Source organism: Pongo abelii, chromosome 4 (genome assembly GCF_028885655.2).
Source record: "Pongo abelii isolate AG06213 chromosome 4, NHGRI_mPonAbe1-v2.0_pri, whole genome shotgun sequence".
Taxonomy (NCBI): domain Eukaryota; kingdom Metazoa; phylum Chordata; class Mammalia; order Primates; family Hominidae; genus Pongo; species Pongo abelii.
In genome coordinates this window covers 155,849,802-155,874,585 of record NC_071989.2, presented here as the reverse complement: position 1 = coordinate 155,874,585, position 24,784 = coordinate 155,849,802, and the positions used below count along the sequence as shown (strand labels likewise).

The window sequence follows — 24,784 nt, the reverse complement described above, 5'->3', positions numbered from 1 at the left end:
TGTGTTCTCATTGTTCAGCTCCCACTTATAAGTGAGAATGGGTAGTGTTTGATTTTCTATTCCTGTGTTTGTTTGCTAAGGATAATGGCTTCTAGCTCCATCCATGTCCCTGCAAAGGAGAGAGCAACTTTTAATCAGAGATGTTGGGTTTGTTCATTTTGTTGGCTTTTGATCCTAGCATGTGTTAATCTATCAGGCTCATGCATGAATTCATAGACAAACACTTTTTTGTGTCCAGTGAGGTTTGATTTTATGTGACCTGGGGGTGGTCAGTGGTTATGTCATACCCCACGCTCAGATTCCCCAGTGCCAAGCCCACAAATTGCCTTTCAGATTCCTCTTTGTTGATGACTGATTTGCCTAGGCCGCCCTTTGTAGTGGATCCCCCTTCCATGGAAAGAGTTAAAATTGGGGAGGATAGCAGGGCAAGCTGAAGACCACTAGAGGAAGCATTTATTTGAGCTGTTTAAGTTCAGGTTTTGATATTTTTGCTCTGCATGGTGAAAACAAATTAATAATATTAATATTTGTAGCCCATGGAGAAAACTCTTCTTAATCTCTTCTCTGAAACCTACACCAGGCCTATCATTCATCTTTGGGCTCTGTTTAGATTCCTGATTATTGAGCCAGAAAGATTTTATTTAATTACTATTTGAAAAGTTTCCAATGACACCATCTCAATGGTGTTAATTCCACTTGGATCAGTGCTTACTATCACCCTGGTGTTCACAGGGCTGGAGATAGCATTTGCCCCTTTGCTGACATTTCATGCTTGTTGAAGGGAGTGATGATCACACCAGTGGCTCAGGGCTGGGTGTCCTTAGGCTGGTCATATTTCATAACTGGTCTCAGTTCAGACAGAAACTGGCCCCTTTCCAAAACCCAGTTTAGCTCAGCTCTTTGCTGGGAAGATAAAATCAGGAAAGCATTGAGTTATGAGAGGGAGGGTACTCTTACAGTTACCAAGATTGTTATTATTATGAAGTTCCTGTTGAAGATGCTCTGTCACCTTCCTGGACACACATAGAACTGTGGGGTGGGGTTGGGGGCAGGCAGGAGGGCAGTGGTTCCTTGTGCTGGTCTGTGACTTGGTACTGGGCTGCCTGATGGCTGCATAAGGAGCTTATAAAATACAGATTTGGTGATGTAGAGCACAGCCTGGGAATATATATTTTTCTAATGTGTACACACTAGTTTGGAACCACAGACCTAGGACTGCCTCATATAATTTTGCAGTACTGTTAAAATAGTATATCACAAAGCCATCATTTATTTTCTCAAAACTCTAATTTTTGGCCGCTTCCCACAATATTCTGACCCAGACACCTTTCCATCACGTGGACATAATACAACCTCCTGTGTCCCACCCTTCACCTATTCATTCAGCCAGTATGGAATAGCTGTCTAGGATGAGCTCCAGGAACTAAGGTAGAAATATCAAAAGATACATTGTTCCAGGACTAAAGGAGTCTTTGGTTTAGTCAGGAGATAACTTGAGTAATAAATAAATCAGCTACAGTAGAACATTACTATTTTTCCAACTAACTTGCAGTGGGAGCAGGTGAAATTTGCTGGAAGGTCAGGTCACACATCGTGGAGAAAAAGCCCTTTGGGGCCTTGACAAAGGAGATGACTGCTAGATGCCAGGTGATTATATGAGAAGGCAGAGAGAACATGTTTGTAAATGCCTAGTGGACAGAGAGCCTGATAATGTGACAAGAACTGCATGTTTTGTCATTTTAAAATATAGGCCACACATGATAGAAATGAGGGTGGACATATTAACAGACCAGATCATGAGGGGCTTGTATATCATGTGTGGTGGACCTTTGTATTTGACCTCATAGGCATGTCTTCCTTGCCACATATGTAGTTTGTTTTGGAACACTTTATTGATCTGTATCTTTAAAAAAATAATTTCCCCTGACAATATGATATGATGAAATTTCTTCTTATGCAATACCTTAGAAGAGCAGGGGAAGCTAAGTGGTAATTTTCTGTATCCCAGATGGGGCCTACCTTCAAATCTCATTTTCTGGCCCTTTCATTTCTGAAGCCAGAAGTCAACTGGTTTTGGGGCTCCATCCTCCATAAAATTTATATCCTCTTTGAAAGCTGATGTTCTCAAACAGGGGCTACAGAATCAGCATCAAGGGAATGATGACCATGGTTGGCCCTGCATATGATGTCTCCCTGCCATTGACCCCTTAATCAGTGACTCTTAATCCTCATAGTCAAATAGCCATGGAGAACATTGGCCCTGAGCAGTGCATTCTAGAGCTGACTTATCAACACAGGTCTTCACCCCTCTGCTTGCAATCCTGACATATGTCTCAGTGTATTTTCATTCAAACTCAAACACTTACCAAACCCAGCATGAGTAGCCTGCCTACCTCCCCAACCTGATTTAATGCCACTTTCTTCCTTGAACCCTAAACTCCTTCCACATTGAGCTTTTTCAGGTTTTCAGAGAAACAAAACTTCATCCTACCTCTAGGCTTGTGCACATGCTATTCCTTCTACCTAGAGAAGTTCTTCACCCCACCCCCATCTAAATTGCTCTTCCCTGAAAAGACATTTTCCAGCCTCTAAACACGCCCACTCCCCTATATTTTGTGACACTTAATATAATTTTAGATTGCTTGATTTGTTTTGTTGACTTTATTTGTCTATTGCCAGACTTTCCCTTTAAGCTCCATAAAAGCAATGACCTGGGAATGGATGGAAGGATGGATGGATGGATGGATGGTTGGAGTTGAAATCTCTTTGTGAAGTTGAATTCTTCACAAAGTCCAGCCTCTCATTCTTTATTCATGCTGTAGCTACAACCAGCCAGACTCCTGGGAATTGTTTTCTCCTCCATGAACCCAACAAAACTTCATCCATCCCTCATACTCCAGTCTAAGCTCCATTCGTTTAATGAAACTTGTGATCTGTCAGGTTGACACTGATTTGTCCCTCTCCTGACTTATATATAAAGTATATGTTTACTTTGTTAATAACTTGCATTGTTTCCTGTTGGGTAACTCAAATTTCATCTAAGTTATAATTTTTAAAAAGGCTTTATTTTTCTCATAATTCAAGCAATAAAGAAATGCACTCAGAAAATGTGAGAAATATTGAGTATAATGAGGTAAATATAAATCCTGCATAATTTCTCCATTGTAAGTTAAATACTATAGATACTTTGCCTTTTTCCCTTCTAGTGGTTTTATTACATATTTTACAACATTGTGTGTACTTGTGCCTACATTTGTAAGTATCCTGAATTTTAGACATAACCATGATCTGAGCACGTCCTCGTGTAATTGCAAATACTTTTAAAAGCCTCTTTCCGTGTATGCCTAACCTTAAGTTCTATTTTTGAGAATCACCATTGAGTGTCAACAGAGTACTAGAGAGTGCACTAGGCACTGAGGCATATGTTATCCCACTTTAAATATTTAGTGCCTACTGAATCAGAAAATATAATATAAAGAATGTCTCACTTACTTGAGTAGATGTGTTTCCAGGTGGCTATAATATTAATAGAATGCAGAAGCAAGAGGTGAAACTCTAGAATAATTTGAATTAAGGGCAAACAAGAAAGACTGGATCCCCAACAAATACACCTACTTTAAATGTTGAGTGCATTGAGCACACATATGTCTTTGGTAAATGTGTTTCTACTAGACATCTAGAACAATGAATTGGGAAAACGTTGGCAGATCACTCTTCTCTGAAATCATACCTGTGATAACGACTCATGTTTTCCTTCTTTTCTAGAGTGACCGTCTCCTTATCAAGGGAGGCAGAATCGTCAATGATGATCAGTCCTTTTATGCTGATATTTACATGGAAGATGGCTTAATAAAGTATGTATATGGAATTCTTCTCGTTATTGTTTTGCACTTCCTCTCTTCATTAATGGCTCATAAAGAAGCTTGGATTACATGAATGTAGTGAAAAAAATCTTAATTTAATCAACAGAATGAAATGATACTGAGGGCAACTTTGGGCAGAAAGTATTGATGAACATTCTATGGGTCATGGAAAAGTGGAAGATGTGGCCATCATCCTTAAGGATACTGGAAAATGTGCACAAATTACAGCACCCTAAAAATATAAGGCTTTGTGCAATAGGTATCAAAGGAGTTGAAGTCGGGATAAGTGATTTAGAAGTACAAAGAAGAAGAAATTCATTTAGAAGTAACGCTTTGGGGTAGAGAGAGTGTTTAATCTGAACCTTGACATAAGGATAGGACTTAGATGGGCAGAGCACAGATAGGACATAGATTTCATGCAAGATTTGCAAATAAATTCATTAGGGATATATAATTACATTCTAAAATGTATATTATTGGATGCCTGTAAGTGGCACAGCCAGGTAAGTTTTATGTGTAGGTTTCCTACATAGTGAACTTTAAAAAAAGATTTGATTTGCATAGTGTTTCATCACAGAAAACAAAGTACACTACCCTGCTAAGATGTTGTAAAAGACTGGGTGTATCCAACCCATTCTATTAGCCCTATCTGGCCTCTTTTAGTTTTATTTTTTTATGACTTAACTTCTTTGACTAGTTAAAGATTTTGGTTATAAGAGATCTCTTGCTTATCTTTGAAAAATTGGCTTAGATATAGTTTTCTGCAGACAAATGTTTTTTACCAGCCCCCAAGTCTAGGCTAGCTTTCCCTTCTGTGTGCTTTCAAAACAGCTTGTGCTCGGCCGGGCACGGCAGTTGTAATTAAGTGCCTGTAATCCCAGCACTTTGGGAGGCCGAGGCGGGCAGATCACTTGAGCTCAGGAGTATGAGATCAGCCTGGGCAACATGGTGAAACCCTGTCTTTACTAAAAATACAAAAATTAGCCGGGTGTGGTGGTGTACACCTGCAGTCCCAGCTACTCAGGAACCTGAGGCAAGGGAATCACTTGAACCCAGGAGGTAGAGGTTGCAGTGAGCCAAGATGGCATGACTGCACTCCAGCACTCCACCCTGGGTGACAGAGCTAGGCTCTGTCTCAAAAACAAACAAACAAACAAAACTAGCTTGTGCTTTCATCAATCATAGCAATTCTGACACTGTTAGTCTCCTTTGAGAGTAAGGAGACTTACTCTCATATCTTACATATCTTGTTTATTCCACATCCCCAATACTTAACCCAGGACTTAGCACATAGAAATTTGATAAGAGCTACTTTTTATTGAATGTGCAGTATGTGCCAGGCACAATGTTAAATGTTTTGCATGCTTTCTCTCAATCAGCCAGCAGCCCTCCGAAGTAAGTACTGTACTTTTATTATCCTCTTTCCTTAGATGAGGAGAAAGCAGCACATAGAGAGCAAATAACTTGCTAAAAGTTAATGTATTAGTCAAATAACATTGAATGAATGAGCGAGTGAATGAATGAATGAATGAACAAATGCAAGAACAAAAAATATTTGTTCATAGTTACCTTGCCAATTTACATTATTACTTTCTTATATTGGAAGTAAGAAAAATGGAAACAATGGGAAAACCAAAATATATGACAATAATTTCTTCAAAATATAAGCCACAATTGATTTTATGTTTTTCTATTAACTAAAAAATTATTATATATAGTTGGCTCTATTCGGAGGTAGCAAGCTCTCTCATTTGGAGAGAATGGGAAAAATTTGTTACCAAATGCTTCCTCATTTCAGAGCTCATCATAGGCAGCACTAATTGTTCACAGAACTTTTTTATTATTATTATTATTACACTTTAAGTTCTTGGATACATGTGCAGAACGTGCAGGTTTGTTACATAGGTATACATGTACCGTGGTGGTTTGCTGCACCCATCAGCCTGTCATCTTCATTAGGTATTTCTCCTAATGCTATCCCTCCCCTTTCCCCCACCCCCGACAGGCCCTGGTGTTTGATATTCTCCTCCCTGTGCCCATATGTTCTCATTGTTCAAGTCCCACTTATAAGTGAGAACATGCGATGTTTGGTTTCCTGTTCCTGTGTTAGTTTACTAAGAATGATGGTTTCCAGCTTCATCCATGTCCCTGAAAGGACATGAACTCATTCTTTTTTTTATGGCTGCATAGTATTTCATGATGTATATGTGCCACCTTTTCTTTATCCAGTCTGTCATCGATGGGCATTTGGGTTGGTTCTAAGTCTTTGCTATTGTGAATAGTGCTGCAATAAACATACCTGTGCATGTGTCTTTATAGTAGAATGATTTATATTCCTCTGGGTATATACCTAGTAATGGGATTGCTGGGTCAAATGCTATTTCTGGTTCTAGATCCCTGAGGAATTGCCACACTGTCTTCCACAATGGTTGAACTAGATACACTCCCACCAATAGTGTAAAAGCGTTCCTATTTCTCCAAATCCTCTCCAGCATCTGTTGTTTCCTGACTTCTTAATGATCGCCATTCTAACTGATGTGAGATGGTATCTCATTGTGGTTTTGATTTGCATTTCTCTAGTGACCAGTGATGATGAGCTTTTTTTCATCTGTTTGTTGGCCACATGAATGTCTTCTTTTAAGAGGTGTCTGTTTATATCCTTTGCCCATTTTTTGATGGGGTTGTTTGTTTTTTTCTTGTAAATTTGTTTAAGTTCCTTGTAGATTCTGGGTATTACCCCTTTGTCAGATGGATAGATTGCAAAAATTTTCTCCCATGCCTGTTCACTCTAATGATAGTTTCTTTTGCTGTGCAGAAGCTCTTTAGTTTAATTAGATCCCGTTTGTCTATTTTGGCTTTTGTTGCCATTGCTTTTGGTGTTTTAGTCATGAAGTCTTTGCCCATGCTTATGTCCTGAGTGGTATTGCCTAGGTTTTCTTCTAGGGTTTTTATGGTTTTAGGTCTTACATTTAAGTCTTTAATCCATCTTGTGTTAATTTTGTACAAGGTATAAGGAAGGGGTCCAGTTCCTGTTAGCCAGTTTTCCCAACACCATTTATTCAATAGGGAATCCTTTTCCCATTGCTTATGTTTGTCAGGTTTGTCAAGGATCAAATAGTTGTAGAGGTTTGGTGTTATTTCTGTGGCCTCTGTTCTGTTCCATTGGTCTATGTATCTGTTTTGCTACCAGTACCATGCTGTTTTGGTTACTGTAAAATTATAGTATAGTTTGAAGTCGGGTAGTATGATGCCACCAGCTTTGTTCTTTTTACTTAGGATTGTTTTGCTATACAAGCTCTTTTTTAGTTTCATATGAAATTTACAGTAGTTTTTTCTAATTCTGTGAAGAAAATCAATGGTAGCTTGATGAGAATAGCATTGAATCTATAAATTACTTGGGGCAATATGGCCATTTTCATTATATTGATTCTTCCTATCTGTGAGCAGGGATTTTTTCCCCATTTGTTTGTGTCTTATTTCCTTGAGCAGTGGATTATAGTTCTCCTTGAAGAGGTCCTTCACATCCCTTGTAAGTTGTATTCCTAGGTATTTTATTCTCTTTGTAGTAATCGTGAACGGGAGTTTGCTCATGGTTTGGCTCTCTATTTGTCCATTACCGGTGTATAGGAATGCTTGTGATTTTTGCACATTGATTTTTATCCTGAGACTTTGCTGAAGTTGCTTATCAGCTTAAGGAGTTTTTGGGCTGAGATGATGGGGTTTTCTAAATATACAATTATGTCATCTGCAAACAGAGACTATTTGACTTCCTCTCTTCCTATTTGAATACGCTTTATTTCTTTCTCTTGTCTGATTTCCCTGGCCAGAACTTCCAATACGATGTTGAATAGGAGTGGCGCTATGGCCATACCACCCTGAACGTGCCTGATCTCGTCTGATCACAGAACTTTTTACAATTGAGCCTTAAATACAGGTTTAGAATCCATCTTCACACGGTGCTTCAGGGATCTACAACCAGGGTTGAAGGTGTAAGACGATTCCTTTTTGCCATTTCTATTAGAAAGACTGAAAGGCCACTTGCCAAGGATGTTGTAGAAGGAATTTAACCATCAGATGTGTGTGTTGGTGGTGGAGAGAAGGTTGAGTTAAATGATCATAATTCAGTCCTGAAATTTTGTATGTCTCCAACAACATTCTTAACTCACAGAGCATAAGAACAGAAATAACTTCCTCTAACTATCACATAGTTGTTTGTCTGTCTGTGAATATTTGTGGAATACTTGTTATGTGCCAGGCAATTTTTTGAGATATTGGACTCATGCTATGTCACACGGTATGGTACTCATTATCAAGGCCCAAAGCATCATGCTGTCTTCCCCCGGGACCTTTTAGTCTTTTAGGGGAACTGAGATATCTGTATATATGCAAAGGACCTAGCATTACCAAGGAGTGGCATATCAAGTATTATATTCATAGAACAGGTGAGATTCAGAGAAGGGAGTGGACTGATTATTAATTATAATAGCTGACATTTATTGAATTCTTAGTTACCTAACAGTGTTTTATGGGCTTAACATAATATTCACATTTAAGCTGCAGCACAATCCTGTGGAGGAGGCGTCTTTATTACATTTTACAGAGGAAAGAATTGAGGCATGGTAAGGTAATTTGGCCGAGGTTATACAGCTAGTAGCTAGCAGAGCCAGGATTGTGAATCCAGATAGCCCACATCAGCCTCACTCATTATTAGACTTGGATGTTGCTAGAAACTTGATGGAGGAGGGAAGATGGAAGCTGAGCCTTGAAGGATTAGTGCGGCCTTCATTGGTGGAGCAGTGAAGAAGGGGGAAGCCATTTCTATTTCAGGCTTGGTATTAAACTAGTTGTCAAAATGGATGAAAACACACACACAAGCCAGGCAATTCTTCATGCCCTTAGTTCTCAATTTTCCTTAAAGGAGAACCTGTGAGAGAGAAAAATGAGAACAGAATTGGCCAGTATCTGAACTAGAATGGACTTACGATCAGAGGCTGCATTTTACCAGTATATTTTGAATTATGGTGGCTCTGGAATGGCCCAGTGATGATGTGGTAAAGTTGAACTCTTAGAGTTGTCAGGAATACTTTATTTTAGTTGCAGAACTTGGAGTTTGAGAGGCCAGTGGTAGACTTCTTACTGCCCCAAGAGATTGTCTTTCTTGGCTGTCTGTAGACAAAAGAGGAAAATATTCATGCCGTGGACAGTGAGGTACAGATATCCCAAGGTAGGAGATTTTTAATGGTCATATAGAGGCTTATGAATCATAGGTCTCCCTGGTATCCATAGTGGACATGTTTAACCAGCTATTTAAATCAAAGATGTGATACCACGTATGAGCCAAGCAATACTGGCTGATCTATAAGCAGCATTGTGTGGGGACTAGTTGTATTTGTCACTTTCCTTGGAGGCTTGCCTTTGAGATACTCATTGGCTTACTTCTGCCTGAGTCTCCCCCCTATTCCTTCCTAAGATGCTCTGAAGCTTCCTGGGTGAAGCCGTGTCTAGTGGAGGTTTTCATAATCACTAAGCTCGGCTAAAAGCTTCTACTGGGACACTGACCATGTCATAAAGGCAGCTGGTGCTGGAGGCATGTGCATCTTTGACTTCCTCCTGGTGAATCTGCCATCAGCTGTGATTGGCTGATAAATGATCAGGAAAGGGTGGAATTGGGAGTGAAGACTTAGGTGGGAAATAACCCAGACAGAATCTTTTGTTAGGAGCAAAGATGACCCCACTTAAAAGATAGCTAAGTTCCCATACCTTTTCTTTAAATGATTCACTATTATCTTCTTCAGTCTCTTCTAACAGTGCATTATTTTATACTCTTTAGATCCTTCTCCAAATGTTATTTCTCACCTTAACTTAAAGAACAAAATGAAAGGAATAATAAAAATATTTATATTAAAAAATTATTACACACACTGTATTCTAAACACTGTCAAACCCCTGGGGTTATAGTACTAAACCAGGACACATGGTCCCACCGAATGGCATATCAGATCATTCTGTGACTATAAACCTTGTTTTCTGTATATATCTGTCTTTATTTATAGATTGCTAAGCTTGCGAGTCACTTGCAAAGATTAATTTGATAAATACAAGTAACACTGTTTAAAATCCTTATACCACTATATTTGTCTTGGAAATTGCACTTTTAAATGACCAAGTGTTTGATCATTTTTTTATTTGTTTCACCAGACAAATTGGAGACAATCTGATTGTTCCTGGAGGAGTGAAGACCATCGAAGCCAATGGGAAGATGGTGATCCCTGGAGGCATCGATGTCCATACTCACTTCCAGATGCCATATAAGGGAATGACCACAGTAGATGACTTCTTCCAAGGGACAAAGGCGGCCTTAGCAGGTGGCACCACCATGATCCGTAAGTCTTCATATTTTACACACTCCTGTTTCTCAGAAGTGTGTGTTTAATGAATGTGTTATCTCCAGAACTCTCTTACTATAACTTGTATACTTGCCCCAATTCAGTTTATAGATGTTTTGCCTGATGGGACCTGAGAAAAGCAGATTGAGCTGAGGAAATGGGCCGCTCCCTGTAACTACAGAGAGGAGATTCATGAGGCTCTTGGTCATGGCAGCAGCTGCCCTCTTGTCTACCTTAGCAACAGATGCTGGCTCCTGCAATGAGTGGAGAATAGGAAATAGCATCTCTGGGCTAGTAAGAGGTGAAAGTAGACTTAAAAAGTTAAGGATAGAAGATGAAATGTTATTTCAAACCTGCCCACTTGGGTCTGAGAAAGGAGGGCAGAGAAGCGTGAATGGAGCTAAGGAGTATCACGGAGAGAGGGATTATGGAGAATTACATTTCTTGGAAATTTTGTGAACGTCAGTGGGTGAAGCTGTGTCTGGTGGAGGTTTTCAAAATCACTGAGCTTGGTTTAAAGCTTCTACTGGGACGCTGGTCATGTCGTAAAAGCAACCGGTGCTGGAGGCATCTGCATCTTTGACTTCCTGTTGCATTTAGTGCTATCTGGTCTGCACTGTATTTTGACCAATTCATATCTTTAACATTTGGCAAGCTGTAGGAGTGGTTTCTCTTGTTGTTAATTTTTGTTTTGTTTTGTTTTTTTCTATTGCAATTCCAAAAAAAATCCAGGGAGTTGCATGCCATTGGATTACTGAACCAATGGCATTCCAGGGCAGTCCTTCCTGTCCCAAAGGAATCCTGATGAATTGGGTCCCATCCCAGTGCTGGCCCCAAACTTGGTCAGGCAGAGAGCACTGTTTATTTTAACACCATATACATCCCCTGAGAACACAGGACAGCCTGAGTTGTAGAATTACTGCCCACTGTCTTTTACTTCCTTTTGACAGGAGCATGAGCAGGGTTCAGCTTCAGCTAGTTGGGTGTGGAAGCCCAGAAAAATTGCACCAAAGCCATAAAAGGTGCAATTCAGGGTGCAATTCTCCAGCTGAAGGGTGGAAGCCTGCTGACTTCTCAGCAGCTGCCTGCTGACAAAAGCCCTGGTGTTGCCCCAGACATTAGTAATGTAGCTCCATGCATTTGCTTTCCGATAAGTGCACTCAGGCTGCCTTTGATAGAAGACTACGGGAATGAGTGATCTTGGCCTGGCTTTCTGCCATCTGGGCAAGGAGTTGGACCTGTTTGGCATCCTTGAGATTTGTATTATGCTTGGCCATCTGCATTAGGGAAGTCAGATTCCCAGTGACGAGAGTAAAACTTACAAAGAACCACAAAAGCAATTGTGTCCTTCATAGATAAATTAGGAAACCTAGAGATGCAAAAAGAAAATAAACCTCATAATCCCACATTGCTGTTAGAGTTTGGCTGTATATTGTACACAATTTAAAAATCCTATTTGGCCGAACTAGGATCACAGTATATGTACTATATTTTAACCTTCCATTTTTGCTAAATAATATGTCACGGATATCTTTGCATTCATTTTTTTTCTACCCCAACATTTAAAGTGGATTCCTAGTCATCCATTTTATAAAGGATTTATGTATTTAACCTAACTTCTCTATTGTTAACAATTTCAATTGTTTCCGATTTTGCACATAGATAAATAAGTAGCAAACATCCTTGGAACCAAAATTTTGTATACAGCCTCATTTATTTCCCTAGGAATAATTCATAGGTGTGGGAATAAATATTGGGTTAAGGTTTGAAAAATGTCCAGGTTTTTTATGTATATTTCAAAATTCCTCTCTGGAAAGTTGTCCTTAGCTGTACTTTGTCCTTACTTGTACTTTGCCTCAGCTGTTCAGGGGAACTATGAAAGTGTACCTTTTGCCTTTTCTTCATCAACTGTAGATGCCATTGTTTAAAAAAAATGTATCCATGGTTGCGGGTGAAAGGGTAGATTTGGGCCTCAAAGAAACCAGATTCTTGACAAGAAGTTTCCATGGAAATAAGATCTGCGGGCCCAGTATCAGGTTTATGTAACTGACACCAGCTTTGTCCTATAGCAGAGAGCCTCAATGTCTTGTGCCCTAACTTATTTAAACCTCACTTTCACCCTTGGAAGAGAGTCTGACTTTTTTCACTAGCAGTGACCTCCCCACAGTACTAGTAATAATGACACATAATAGTCACTCATTGATGGCTAACATTTATTGAGCACTCACCATGAGCCAGGCATTAGATGAAGTACTTTACATGCATTTTCCCATTTAATCTTATAAATTCAGAAGAAAGGCACTAGTAACACCCTGTCTCCCACCCCACTTGGCACCAACTTAAAGGAAAGAAAACTGAGGTTTAGGGAAGCTAGTAATTTGCCCCAAATCACATAGCTTGGTGACATTTAAGTGATCAGCATTCTTGAAACTACCAGGGAACCCCTTCAAAAGTTAATTCCATGCTCAGGAAATAGAGATTCTGCAGTCACAGCTAAGCAAGCAGGAGCAGGCCTGGGCAGAGGGGAGCAAAGGCTATGTCTGAGAATGACTCATCTGGGGTCTCTGTCATTCAGTTGACCATGTGGTGCCTGAGCCTGAGTCCAGCCTGACTGAGGCCTATGAGAAATGGAGAGAGTGGGCTGATGGGAAGAGCTGCTGTGACTATGCCCTGCATGTGGACATCACCCACTGGAATGACAGCGTCAAGCAGGAAGTGCAGAACCTCATCAAGGACAAAGGTGAGCCTGGACATGCTGTCCTCCCTCCTCTCTTAGCTTCTTCTTGCCAGTCCTTCCAACACCATCCACTCATTTCAGTCACTGTCTTTTACTTGGAGCCTGGAACCTTGAGCGTGAGCACTGGATGTAGGGATAACGCAATGTTCTGGGCACTTTATTTACTTCTTACAGGATCCCCGTGAGATAGTGATTGTTTTCCCCACTTTGCAGATGGGGAAACTGAGGCTCAGAATAAGCAGCCCAAGATCATAGCATTAGTAAGCAGTAGGTGTATCCAAATTCTATGCTCTTCACCTCCATGCAATATTGCCCATTCTGCAGAGGAAGAAACTGAGGTTAGGAGAGGCTAACTAATCTTACATAAAGTTGTATGGCTAGTACGACCTATGAGATTAGGGATTTTTAACCTGTATCGTTTTTACTGTAGAGCTCAAACCCTTACTATCATATAACAATGGTATCCTTAGACAAGGCTAAGGCATTTCTAGGAGCAAGGATGTATTGGTACTCAGGCTGGGAGCTTAGGGTGTGAAAATATGTTCATGTGTATGTATATATGTTTCTGTGTGTGTGCCAGCGTGTGTCCTCTCAGTGAGTACATGATTTAAGTTCCACTGTCTTCTTAGATTCCTCCATTCTCTGCTTCTTTTTGATCAATAGATATTGCAAACCCCTCGCTCCCACATACAAGCACACATATTCACAATGTGCTCAGCATTGTAAGGCGGCCTGGGGGTCTTAGAGAAGTGTAAGTAATGGCCTCTGCTGAACACCCAAGGCAAAAGAAAACAGGCTCATGAAGAAAAACAGAATAAATGTCATAGTGTGCAGGAACCGTTACCAAAGGAGTAGTCTAGACACAAATGCTAGGAGTCCAGTGGAAGAGTGTGCCCTGGGATGGCAGGGAAAGGATGACCCCCTCAGAAGATAATATTTTCTTTCCATCCCCCTCCTTACCCCATAAGCCCTGTAAAATCTTTGGTGACACAGAATGTGAGATTAACTCCTTCTTTCTGTATTTGCGTTTACACTGGGCATCTCAACCGGGGTAGAAAATTGAATGGCTTTAACACTCACTTCTTTATCAAAGAGCCTGGATCATTCCATGGATAATGTAGAAGCTTTTGGGAAGGGTAGTGTTTGGGAAGACTGCCCTGAGTTGAACCACTCTGGGTAGGGAAGTTCTCAAATTACAACCCACTGTTGGCCCAGAACACAGTGGGCTGAGAAGGCCCTAATGGTTAGAGACCAAAATTATCCCCCTTTCCTCAAAATGATTCTCAGTTCCCCAGTCCCACCTATTTCTGTAAATCACTGTATTAGTAGTTTATTTGGGGTGAGATCTAAATAGATCTTTACATATAAACCTTACAACTTAAGATATTTAAGCACAAGGTAAAACCTGCCCATTAGTTCCCTAAGGGTAGGGTCTGTATCTTAGTTCTCCTTTCTGATCCAACACCCTGCACAGTAAAATGAACTGATCCCAGGAGATCCATTAATTGGAAACCAAATATGTGCCAAGCCTGGTGCTAAGAGCTCTGTATGTATTCTCTCCTTTAATATTCACAACCACTTTATGAAGTAGGGTATTGTTATTTTTCTGTTTAACAGGTGAGGAAACCGAGGTCCAGAGAGGTTAAGTATCCCAAGCTCACTGAACTAGTATGTGGTAGATTTCGGTGGTGCAGCCCCCAGGGTATGAACACAACTGGTGTGCTAGAGTGATTCTTAATGCCACCTACTACTGCCTTGAGCAGTATCAAAGTTTATTTACCTTCTGGGCTAGGGGATGCTGGATAGGGGAGTTTAGAAAGAGGCACAGAAGAAGAGACCATTCTGCTATGATATCTGTTAGGAATTGTTGATTTTATGGGGCAAGGGTGGGCAGAGCAAAATGCTCTTGAAGAATATAAATATCTGCTTTATGTTGGACAGGAGCCTGGGTAATGCAGCTGGGTCCTATGGTCGATGGAAGTAGGAGCAAAGGATGGAGGACAGTCATGATAACGTTGTCTTTCTCTTGTTTTTCCTCCCATCCCTCTTTTGCAGGGGTTAACTCCTTCATGGTTTATATGGCTTATAAGGATTTGTATCAAGTATCTAACACAGAGGTAACAACCCATTTGCTATGTGGTTTGGGGTATCTGGATGGGTTTCCTATTGTTGCTGATGACCTGGGCCCTTGTAACATGAATCACTGTGGTCACTGTGGGAGACCACTGGGCCAGATTGCTTCTTGAAGCCTTTGCAGTCCACGCTACATTTTAAAAAAGGCAACGGGCAGGGTGCCCATGGCAAGACAGACAGGGAGCTAGAGTTTCCACTGGCAGCAGCTTTCTTAAACGGCAAGAGGAGGAACATGCCTAAATTTCCATCTACCAAACAAGCTCCAAACCCCTCATAAGCCCAGTGAAAGTGTGAGGCTCTTTGCCTGTAGGACCAGGAGGGCCTTCTGCTGATTGGAATAATCCTACTGCCTTGCCTCTGACTCTCCCCCTAAGAAATTCATGACATGCGTTTGCTTTAGACAGAGGCTAAGTTTTCAGAGGAAATACAAGAAATGAATTCCCATGCCTCCTGCTTAGAGGTAAAGGTATGTCTGCCTTCACAGGTTAAGAGATAAGGGTTTCAGTTTTTGTGTTTGTTTCTGGCCTGGCTGTAGTGGTTTTCTAGAGCATTTGTTTAGAAGAATTCTGAGGCTGTCTCTCAGCTCAATGGGAAAATAATTCCATTAGAAATGTGTGCTAGAGGCAGAGGAGAGGAGTTGGTAGTACTTTATTATATATTTGCTCTGCCTGCCTACGGAACATGGTAGGTTCTTTATATAGTCAGTTTCCTAGGATTTCTTTGGACTAGCACTCCTCTTTGGCCATGCCTATGTAGTATATATTTCTGCCCTAGTGACTCTGCTTTATCCCATCTGTTTTAGCCTGGGCTCTGGTAATTGGCCCTTCTGTGGGGTTGCTAAAAGTGCTTGCATGAGTGACAAAGACTCATTTCTATTTCAGCTCTATGAGATCTTCACCTGCCTGGGAGAGCTGGGGGCCATTGCTCAAGTTCATGCTGAGAATGGGGATATCATTGCCCAGGTAACACGGTGCAGCTCCCTGGAGCGTGCTTTGGGTCTGCATCCCATTTTCTTCTTCATTTCTTCAGTGCTGCTTGAGCTCTCAATATGTGCAAGGCACCATCATAAGTACCTTGCTAAAGACAGAAGCTGCTCCAAAGTACCTCACAATTTAGGTGGAAGAAACAAAAGAGAGGGGAATGTAGACAAGCAATGAAACTAGAAGATGCGGTAAAACAGAAAGAGGGCTGGCCGTTGTTGGAGAATCAGAAAAGGCACCCTGGAAGAGGAGGATTTCAATTTGGACCATTTAGTGGGAGAGCATTTGCTGATTCTCTTCTGAAAATGTATCAAAGCTACAAGACATTCTCTGTCATAAAGAAAGACCGTAAGGCAGCATTTCTCAGAAGCCAGAGATTGGATCCAAGTCTGTGGAACTCACAGCCTTAGATAATAGAGAATTTAGGTCTCATGAGGAGCAGACGTCTCACTGGATTCCTAGAAATCATATTGAGAAACTTGAGGAAAGAGTGATGAAAGTGAGGGCCCCAAGGCCCAAATTGATCATTTGTAAGGAAGAAGGAAGCAGTTATCTCTCCATCTCCTGGGCTGCTTAATGGAATAGATGTACAGATATGTCTTAGGAAGGGTTTTGTTTATCTCAGAAACATCTCAAGATAGGCCTTTGCTAGGAGGAGACAGCCAGAAAAAAAAAAGAGTGAGCTTTCTTCATCCATTTGATAATGTTGGCAACAAGAAACCATTATTCATTCCTTCAAAGAGTATTTCCTGAGCACTTTGTGCCAGGCAGTAGCTACTGAAGTGAGCCAAAACAGATGCATTCCATAGCCCACTAATACTTGGGCTGTGCTTTTATTTTAGAAGTTGTCCAGAACTTGGTGAATGTGGTCAGCAGGGGTGTAGGAACAATGTCTAGGCCTCCCCTCATCTCGGACCATTAGTTTCCTGATAGCAGGTGCCATTTGCTGAGCACTGACTACTGTGTGCCAGGAACTGGTACATTTTCTGGTGTATTCTCATTTAATTTTCACCCAACCCTTTAAAGATGCTATCATCCTCCCTATTTTATACATGAGACCATCCAGGCTCAGAAAGATTAGGTCACTGGCCCAAGGATCACAGCAAACAACTAGGAAAACGAAATCTTTGCCCCTAAGGTGATATCTGGGATCCCTTGCCTCCCAAGCCCAGCTGCAGGCTTGTGGGCAGGCAGCACCCCAGCCATGCAGGGCTCCAGTTGTTGTGATTTCAGACTCTCCATGTTGTCTTGCTGGTGGGGGAGGTGAGGTAAGTGTACAGTTTCCTCTCACTATGACCAAGGAGGCTAATTAGTCAGGACCCTGACAGCACTTTCGCCCACGTCCACCACACACCCAAAGATAATGAAATCATTTTCTGTAGAGAGCCCAAATGCCTTGGTCCCGTGGGAGGCAACCCAGTGGTATTAGAACAGTACTACTCCCTTTATCCAAGTTTTCAAGGCAGCAGCCAGAGGTCCCAGCCCTGCTTTCAGCTGCCCTGGAAACCAAACTCTCTGGCAGTTAATTCCAGCCCCTGAGGAGGCAGATGGACTTCAACCCGAAGTCTCTGTTCTCAGTTTCTTTCCTCTTGTGAATCCTTAGAGTGGAAGTTTCTCTGGTTTCCACTCCTGCTACTATTTCCCTACCTTGGGAAGATCTGTTCTCAGTCAGGAAAAGAGTAGGGGCATTTTTCCATTTGGATGAGTTTATTGTGTGTGTTTATTAAATTCAGCTTGAGCAGAAAGATTTTTATCACATTGTTTAAATGAAGGCAGCTGCTATACTCAGAATTTCTTGCTGCACTTATTCAAAAGTGAATATATGGGAGAGGAATCTTTGCCTTTGGGTACAAACAAGGATGATTTTCAAGAATTTCAAGTTGGCAAAACAGTCTAAGAGGACAGCATCTTTAGCCATTCATTCAAGAAATATTTGTTGAGCACCTACTAGGTGCCAAGCCTTGGAGGGGGAAGATGAAAAAGACAGGGTTCCTTTCCTCATGGACCAAGCCACAGTTGTGTCATGACCCAAACTGTGATGTAACTGTAGCTGTGAGGAATGCCACAACATGCCCACTGCTATCCGCATGTAAGGTAGCATCAGTGGGGCTTTACTGTTGTTCTTAATCTCTCAGCTATAGGGACATCATGGCTTCAGAATAGGACTTCCTAGCCTGAACAGTGCATTAGAATCACCAAATTTTTCTAATTCCAGGTATTCTGGAATTAGGAAAAGTCAGTAGCAGAGTTCAGGCAAGTGTATTTTGAAAATAATCCCCTGGTGATTTAAATGTGCTTGGAAGCCACCACTTGAGCTTAGCTTTGTCCTGTGCATTATCCTGGTGCTCTCAAACAAGACAGAAGCATAAGTGTCACCTAAGACAGAGATTCTTTAGTTGGAGACCTTAACCCTTGTGTGACTGGAGGCAATTTAGAGTAGAAACTCACTAGACTTTGGAAGAAATTTAATTCAGTTCAAGTTTCAATAAGTGAGAATGGTAAGAATGAAAAATGGAGGTGCTTTTCTGGAAAAATAAGCCTCTAACCTTTCTTTGTTTTCTGTAGAGCTGGAGATAGTGACCATTTCACTTCTCATGGTTGCTTTTAGTATGTGCATTTTCCTTTCTACTCCTCTTTTAGAGATTTATATTACTAAAAACAAAAAACAGAAGGTTCTTTTCCAGGTGGTAAGAATCCTTACCTTTCTAAATGCCTCATAGTTTCAAAGTGAGACAAGGCTTGTTGCATTCACCATCTTTCCTATGTGTCTCACACATTACCAGAGTACTCCCAGGTCACTAGGCCAGGCCTGCTGGTGCAGAGGTTCATAGGGACCCAGTCTTAATAATTTCGGAGTGAATGCCAGTAACGCTGAAGGAATGGTGGCTTGGGATTTCTGCCAGTTCCAATCAGTTCATGTGTGTGTGCTCACTGCCCAGCTACCTGCTTCTTCCATAAAGAGGCTAGAAGTCTGAGGAATTTAGCCATCAGCCACAAGGGACATGCACTTCTTCTGCCATGTCCACAACTTGGTTAAACAGAATTTCACCAAGACACTAACTCAGTTAATGCTGTTTGGAGGCACTATTTTGTTTCGTTAAATTTTGAATCCATTCATTTAAGCCATAGATTTAAAACATCAAAACTCCTGAGTGGTTTATTAAATTATGCATTACTAGGATTCAACTTCACATCTTCTGATGTGTTAGGCTAGGATGGGCGAGAAATCTGCATTTCTACAAAAACAATTCAGGCGATTCTGATGTAAGTGATGAGTGGCCCACGCTTTGGGAAACATAGCACTAAATTGTAAGCCCCGTGACGTCAGGGGCTACATTGCTTTAATGCAGGTACTTACCCAGAGCCTAGCAGGAAGCAGATGCTCAATACATTTTGTTGAGTGAAGTGGCTTAAAGAGCATGAGTGAATAAACAAATGAGATAAGCAAGTACAGTTTCAGAGGCAGCTGAGACTGAGAGAGATGAACAATAAGTGACCTGGTATGATTCTTGATGGGCAGTATAGACAAGAAGTAGTCTAACAGACAGCTGTCTTTCCTCTAATAAAAACAAATCACCCTTGAATTTTTTTCTTCATCCTTTTAGTTGAGTCTACCCTATATTGCAACTCCAAATATAGGATTAATACATCTGTTCAACATACACATATTTATTCTTTAGATCTTTAGATCAGAACATACCAGTGTAATTTTTCCAAATCTCACTTGATCTTATTGAAGAACTATTTTCTTTTTTCATTTCAGGAGCAAACCCGCATGTTGGAAATGGGGATAACTGGCCCAGAAGGCCATGTACTGAGCAGGCCAGAGGAGGTAAGTTACAGGGGATGAAGGTGCACACACAACGCATGAATAAACATTGTTAAAAGGCGATGAGAATCTGAGTACTAGGTTGCAGTATTGGAACATTTCTTCCAAAGACCACTTCTGATTGACCCTAGTTCAAAAGCCTGTGAGAAAATTGGAAAGGAATGTAAGAGACATGCTTATTTCTGACCCCTAATCTCCCTAAAGATAACACAAGTTGGAGTGTCCTTCACAGCTATTCAGGAGTGTTAAATTTCTAATCCCTTTCTTAAGGAAATCTCAGTGTGAATCTCATAGACATTTCCACTTATTCCCTTATTTCATTTTGAGTCCTGCAAAATATTGGCCATATAGATAAGAGGTTGAACGGGTTTTTTTATATACATTATACTCATCAATTTGTATAAGGTGATGATTATGTCCAGGTATGGAAGTTTCTCATATATAAAATGAATGATTATTTATGTATGTGCTTAGCAGCCAAACAACAAATCAAAGGTGACTAGAGGCTGGTTCCATGTCTCCGAGATGTCAGCAGCTTCACCTGCTGGCACGGAGCATAGAGCTGGGAATTGGCTGCCCATGTACCTGAAAGCACATTGGCTTTGGAAGGGCAGTCTGGGTCTAGCACCTGGAGCAAAGTCAAGGCCCTCCATATCAGTGAAGCGAATCCTGTTTCTGTCCTGTCATTCCAAACCCTACAACAGGGAGAAGAAGGAATCATAACCAGAAATGATTGCATTCCCATATCCCGTCTCTTTTAGAGTCTTATTTAAAATATAAATAGAACTCATATAGAAAAAAAGTTTCTATCCTAAGGAGGCAATGAATTTTCACAAACCAGATACACTTAGCTAGTGTTACATTAGTTACACTAGTATAACCAGCACCCATAGAAGGAAACAGATTATCAGCACCTCAGAAACTCCTTTGTATCTAGTGATATTTTTATTGCCATTTAAATAATTTATAATTTTGTGATTAGGGTTCCAGTCACATACAGCATCCCTGAAGTCTGTCTCCTTAATAATACTAGGTCACTTCTATGGAATGCATACATCTGGTATGTGCTGATTGCATACATTATCTCAGTTCTCGCTGCCGCTGCTCTGTGTGGTTGGCATTGTTGCGCAGGTAAAGAAGCTGGAGATCAGAGAGGTTAAGCCCCTGGCTGATCACACTTGAAGGACTGGAAAATGGTTTACTCATCATGAAGAGACCAGGGTAATCAGCATTGTTTCTGAAGTTTTTCTTAAATGCTGGTCACTGTGGAGATGTGCTGGCAAGACGGATTTCCAGCAGCAGCCAGGGGATTTCAGAGCAAAGTCTATTTTTGTTCCTTGATTTGTTTTTTCAACCTCCCCTTAGCCCTACCACCCCACCCTCCTCCTTATTCCTGTCTCCTTTTTAGTAAAAAAGCCTCTCAGCCGCAAATCTCTATAGCCGTGGAAGGCCTTTTGGGTGAAGTTGGAGGGTGATGTAACCTTCCAAAGATAGTCATGTTGTCAAAGTGCTGAAAAACCTGTAGTGCTTGGGAGGAATGAGATCAAAGGGACCAGGACAGAGGTCCTGAGGGAGCTGAAGTGGTCAGCATAGGTGTGAAGGGGGAGGAGTGAGCATAGGAGGAGCCAGCCCCTCTTCAATTCAAGCATACCCAGACACCACCTCAAGTGATGCTGTTCAGAGAGCTGGGACCCCAGGCATAGAGACAGCTGCTCCAGAGTACAAAATTCTGGGTGCTTCAGGAAGGTGTCCATATTCACATATGACCAGGGGCCTCCAAGGTCCCATCCACATGGAATAAAGTGCAGCTTGGGGGAGGCCAGCTCAGCCAGCCAAGTTCTTAGAGTCTGTCTGCTGAGCTACACCCACTATGGGCAGTGACTGGTTTGCATTATACAGCCATTGGGCATCTGCAAGCTATTTTTGGTATTTTTTTAAGTGTTAGGCTCCACAGGCTAACCAGAATGTCATATCCATAAAAAAAGGAACTGTTGCCAATTGAATGGAAGAATGTCAAAGTCTCTGCTCTGTGCTGAATTGGACTAACTCACACAAGTTGAGAGTAGACCACTTGAGAGTAACACAGACCCCCAACTGGTTAGAAAATATTATCAACAATAATATCAGTAGCCAACCCTCAAGGGGCACTTACCTTGTTCCCCCATTAGGAATGAGCTAACTGCTTTACAAGGATGAACTCATTTAATCCTCACCACAGCCCGACGTGTCAGATCCTATTATCCTCAATTTACAGACAAGGAAACTGAGGCTTTGGGAGGTTGTGCAGTGTACCCAAGATCACCTAGTTTATAAGTGTCAGAACCAGGACTCAGAACCAGGCCATCTGAGAGACGCTCAGCTCTCAGACCCTGCTTTGTTAATAAAATAAGGGAAAACTTCTAATTTCTTAATAAATGCCACTGGATTGGTTAGCATATTTGAAAACATGAATTCTACATTAGGGTAAGATGGGAGAGATCAATAATAAAACAAGTCTTTGTGTTGAGAAACCTGGGAATTATTTTTGTAAGAAATGCCTCCTAGAATTAACCCTTTGCTGACTACTTACTGCTGCAGGAAAGGATTTGAGGAACCATGATGCCTAACTGCCTAGGCTGGTTATTTTAGACATAATGGTTTGCTATTGTGTTTGCCCAGAGATTCTGTCCTGAGAAGATTGAGGAGCAAAGGCTTTCATTCAGATGTCACCTTTGTGATAACCACAGAGGCTAAGGAAAAAGTACTTACCCTCTGCCGGGCATTGCTCTCAGATGACAACGCTGTGCTATACTATTTTACTAATGAGGGATAGAGGCACTGGGAAGCTGAGTAAAGTGACACAGTTAGGAAGTGGTAGATCTGAGATGTGGATATAGGCTATCTAATTCCAGATCCTGCCAAGATTATCCATAACCTCTGTGCAGCACTGCATCCTCACAGTTCGTGGAGGTGGGAGCCACCAGTTTGAAAGGTTCATATTCCTATTGACTTCTGGAAACTTTTTCTTGCAGCTGGAAGCTGAGGCTGTGTTTCGTGCCATCACCATTGCCAGCCAAACCAATTGCCCTCTCTACGTCACAAAGGTCATGAGCAAGAGTGCAGCTGACCTCATCTCACAAGCCAGGAAAAAAGGTGATTTGTGTTTCCAAGATCTCGGAGCCCCTGGTGGCACTGTGTGGCTCCTTCCCTCTCTGGTTGTCCTGTGTAATATAAATGGTGCCTACTTTGCTCATTGCCTTGCTCCCTAGGAAGCCGCTCTCCACATCCTGTGTGGATGGGAGGATCCTGGGATTTCTCCCACTTGGCGTTTAAGTAAACTGAAGCTCAGGAAGGTTAGGTGAGTTGTCCAAGATGACACAGCTTGAACCAGTTCTTCTGAGACTTTGTGCATCTTCCTTCTCCCCTTGATCTTTGATTTTCAGTTCATCTTGTCTGAGTTTTATAAACGGACATATCAGGATTAAATTGGGTGCAAAATTCAAAGATCCCACTCAAACTGGCTTAAACAAACACAAGTGAATAACCGATTGTAGGTGTTTCAGGTATGGCTAGATTGAGGGGCCTCAACAATGGTATTAGGGGTTTGTCACGCTTACTCCTTTCTTGGCTCTCTTTCCTCTGTTTGGTTTATGTTCAGTATGAACACTCACAGAATAGATGCTGAGAGGCACCTGTTGTCCTCAATTTTTGGCAGAGAGCATGATGGGAAAGTAAAATACACCTTTTCCAGCAGGTCAAGCAAAAGTCCCTAGGAGCACTGGGACTGGCCTGGCTTGGGTCATGTGCTCATCCCTGGACCAGTAAACACCCTGGGGATGATATAATCTGGCCAGGATTGAGGCTACAGTGCAGATGCAGGTCACACCTCCTGAGCCACTGAGACTAGCACAAGTTATTTTAGAGAAGGGGTTGAGTGGGTTTCCAAAGCATATTGGCCACCGTGGCCTTCACGACCCTGGCTGTGTCCCTGTTCCCTGTTGACTTCTGCTTCTTTTCTCCACTGGTGTTAACTTGGGCTTCCTTAGCTTGCCTTGTGCTTAGCTAAAGTTTTCAGAGCTTTCTTTTCTGTTTCTGGTTCTCATCCTCAGTGTCAGACTTGTGGGCTCAGTTGTGAGGCTGGGTAAGGGACGAGTGCAGGTGAGAAGCTGCAGATGTGTGGCTCTGCGTTGGGTTGTGAGAGGATTTACCAGGCCCAGTGATGTGGTTGCCACTGCTGCGTGCCAGTGGCCATTCTGGTAGTGGAGAGGCCCAAGATGGGTGATTCATCTACAAAACTGGCCTGTGAAACTCCACGTGTGAGTGACTGCGGTAGCTAAAAATAGTCTCAGCTGATGCTGATGGCTGAGTGTTCAGCTGCCTGGCCTTCTGGCACAGGGTGACCCTATTTTTCTTACAAGAGGGAAGGCTTTCACATTGTCTAGACACCCTTCCTAGCTGACAGATTCTGGGGCACCTCCTTCCTTCCTCTGTTCTTCGTAGGCCTGCTGTTTTCTCCTTAGCTTTTAGAAGTTTCAACTGACATGGCGTGGTTGCTCCACTGGGTATGAGTCATTGGGCAAGAACCAGGAAAGCAGCCCAGTGCTCCTCACTCATTCTTGGAGAAAAGCAAAAAAAGAAAAAGAAGTGTGCAGGAACTCCTTCTGCCCTCACCCAGTGCCACACACACACACTCCTGCCAACTGTGACCACCCACCACCCTCATGCCCTCTGCTGAGGCTACATTCTGCCCGGGACCCATTCTTAGGGTGACCTAGGGGCCGCTCGGGACAGGGTGTTTTAGTTATATGCTGGTCTTATTTCAAACTTCATGGAGAAAAATTCCTAACCCTGAGCCTTTTGGCTCATGATTCTCTGGC

The 24,784-nt window shown here is 41.8% G+C and overlaps 1 protein-coding gene across 3 annotated transcripts in view; it reads left to right on the top strand.

The window, feature by feature from the left end:
- Nucleotides 1-24,784, top strand: part of DPYSL3 (dihydropyrimidinase like 3) — a 120,174-nt gene that overhangs the window by 82,611 nt on the left and 12,779 nt on the right. For all 3 annotated transcript variants that reach the window (XM_002816043.6, XM_009241162.4, XM_063724304.1), the window contains 7 exons: nucleotides 3,766-3,854; nucleotides 10,062-10,246; nucleotides 12,825-12,989; nucleotides 15,042-15,103; nucleotides 16,001-16,081; nucleotides 19,863-19,931; nucleotides 22,940-23,060. In XM_002816043.6, coding sequence (XP_002816089.2) covers nucleotides 3,766-3,854; nucleotides 10,062-10,246; nucleotides 12,825-12,989; nucleotides 15,042-15,103; nucleotides 16,001-16,081; nucleotides 19,863-19,931; nucleotides 22,940-23,060 — 772 coding nt within the window. The remainder of the gene's footprint in view (nucleotides 1-3,765; nucleotides 3,855-10,061; nucleotides 10,247-12,824; nucleotides 12,990-15,041; nucleotides 15,104-16,000; nucleotides 16,082-19,862; nucleotides 19,932-22,939; nucleotides 23,061-24,784) is intronic.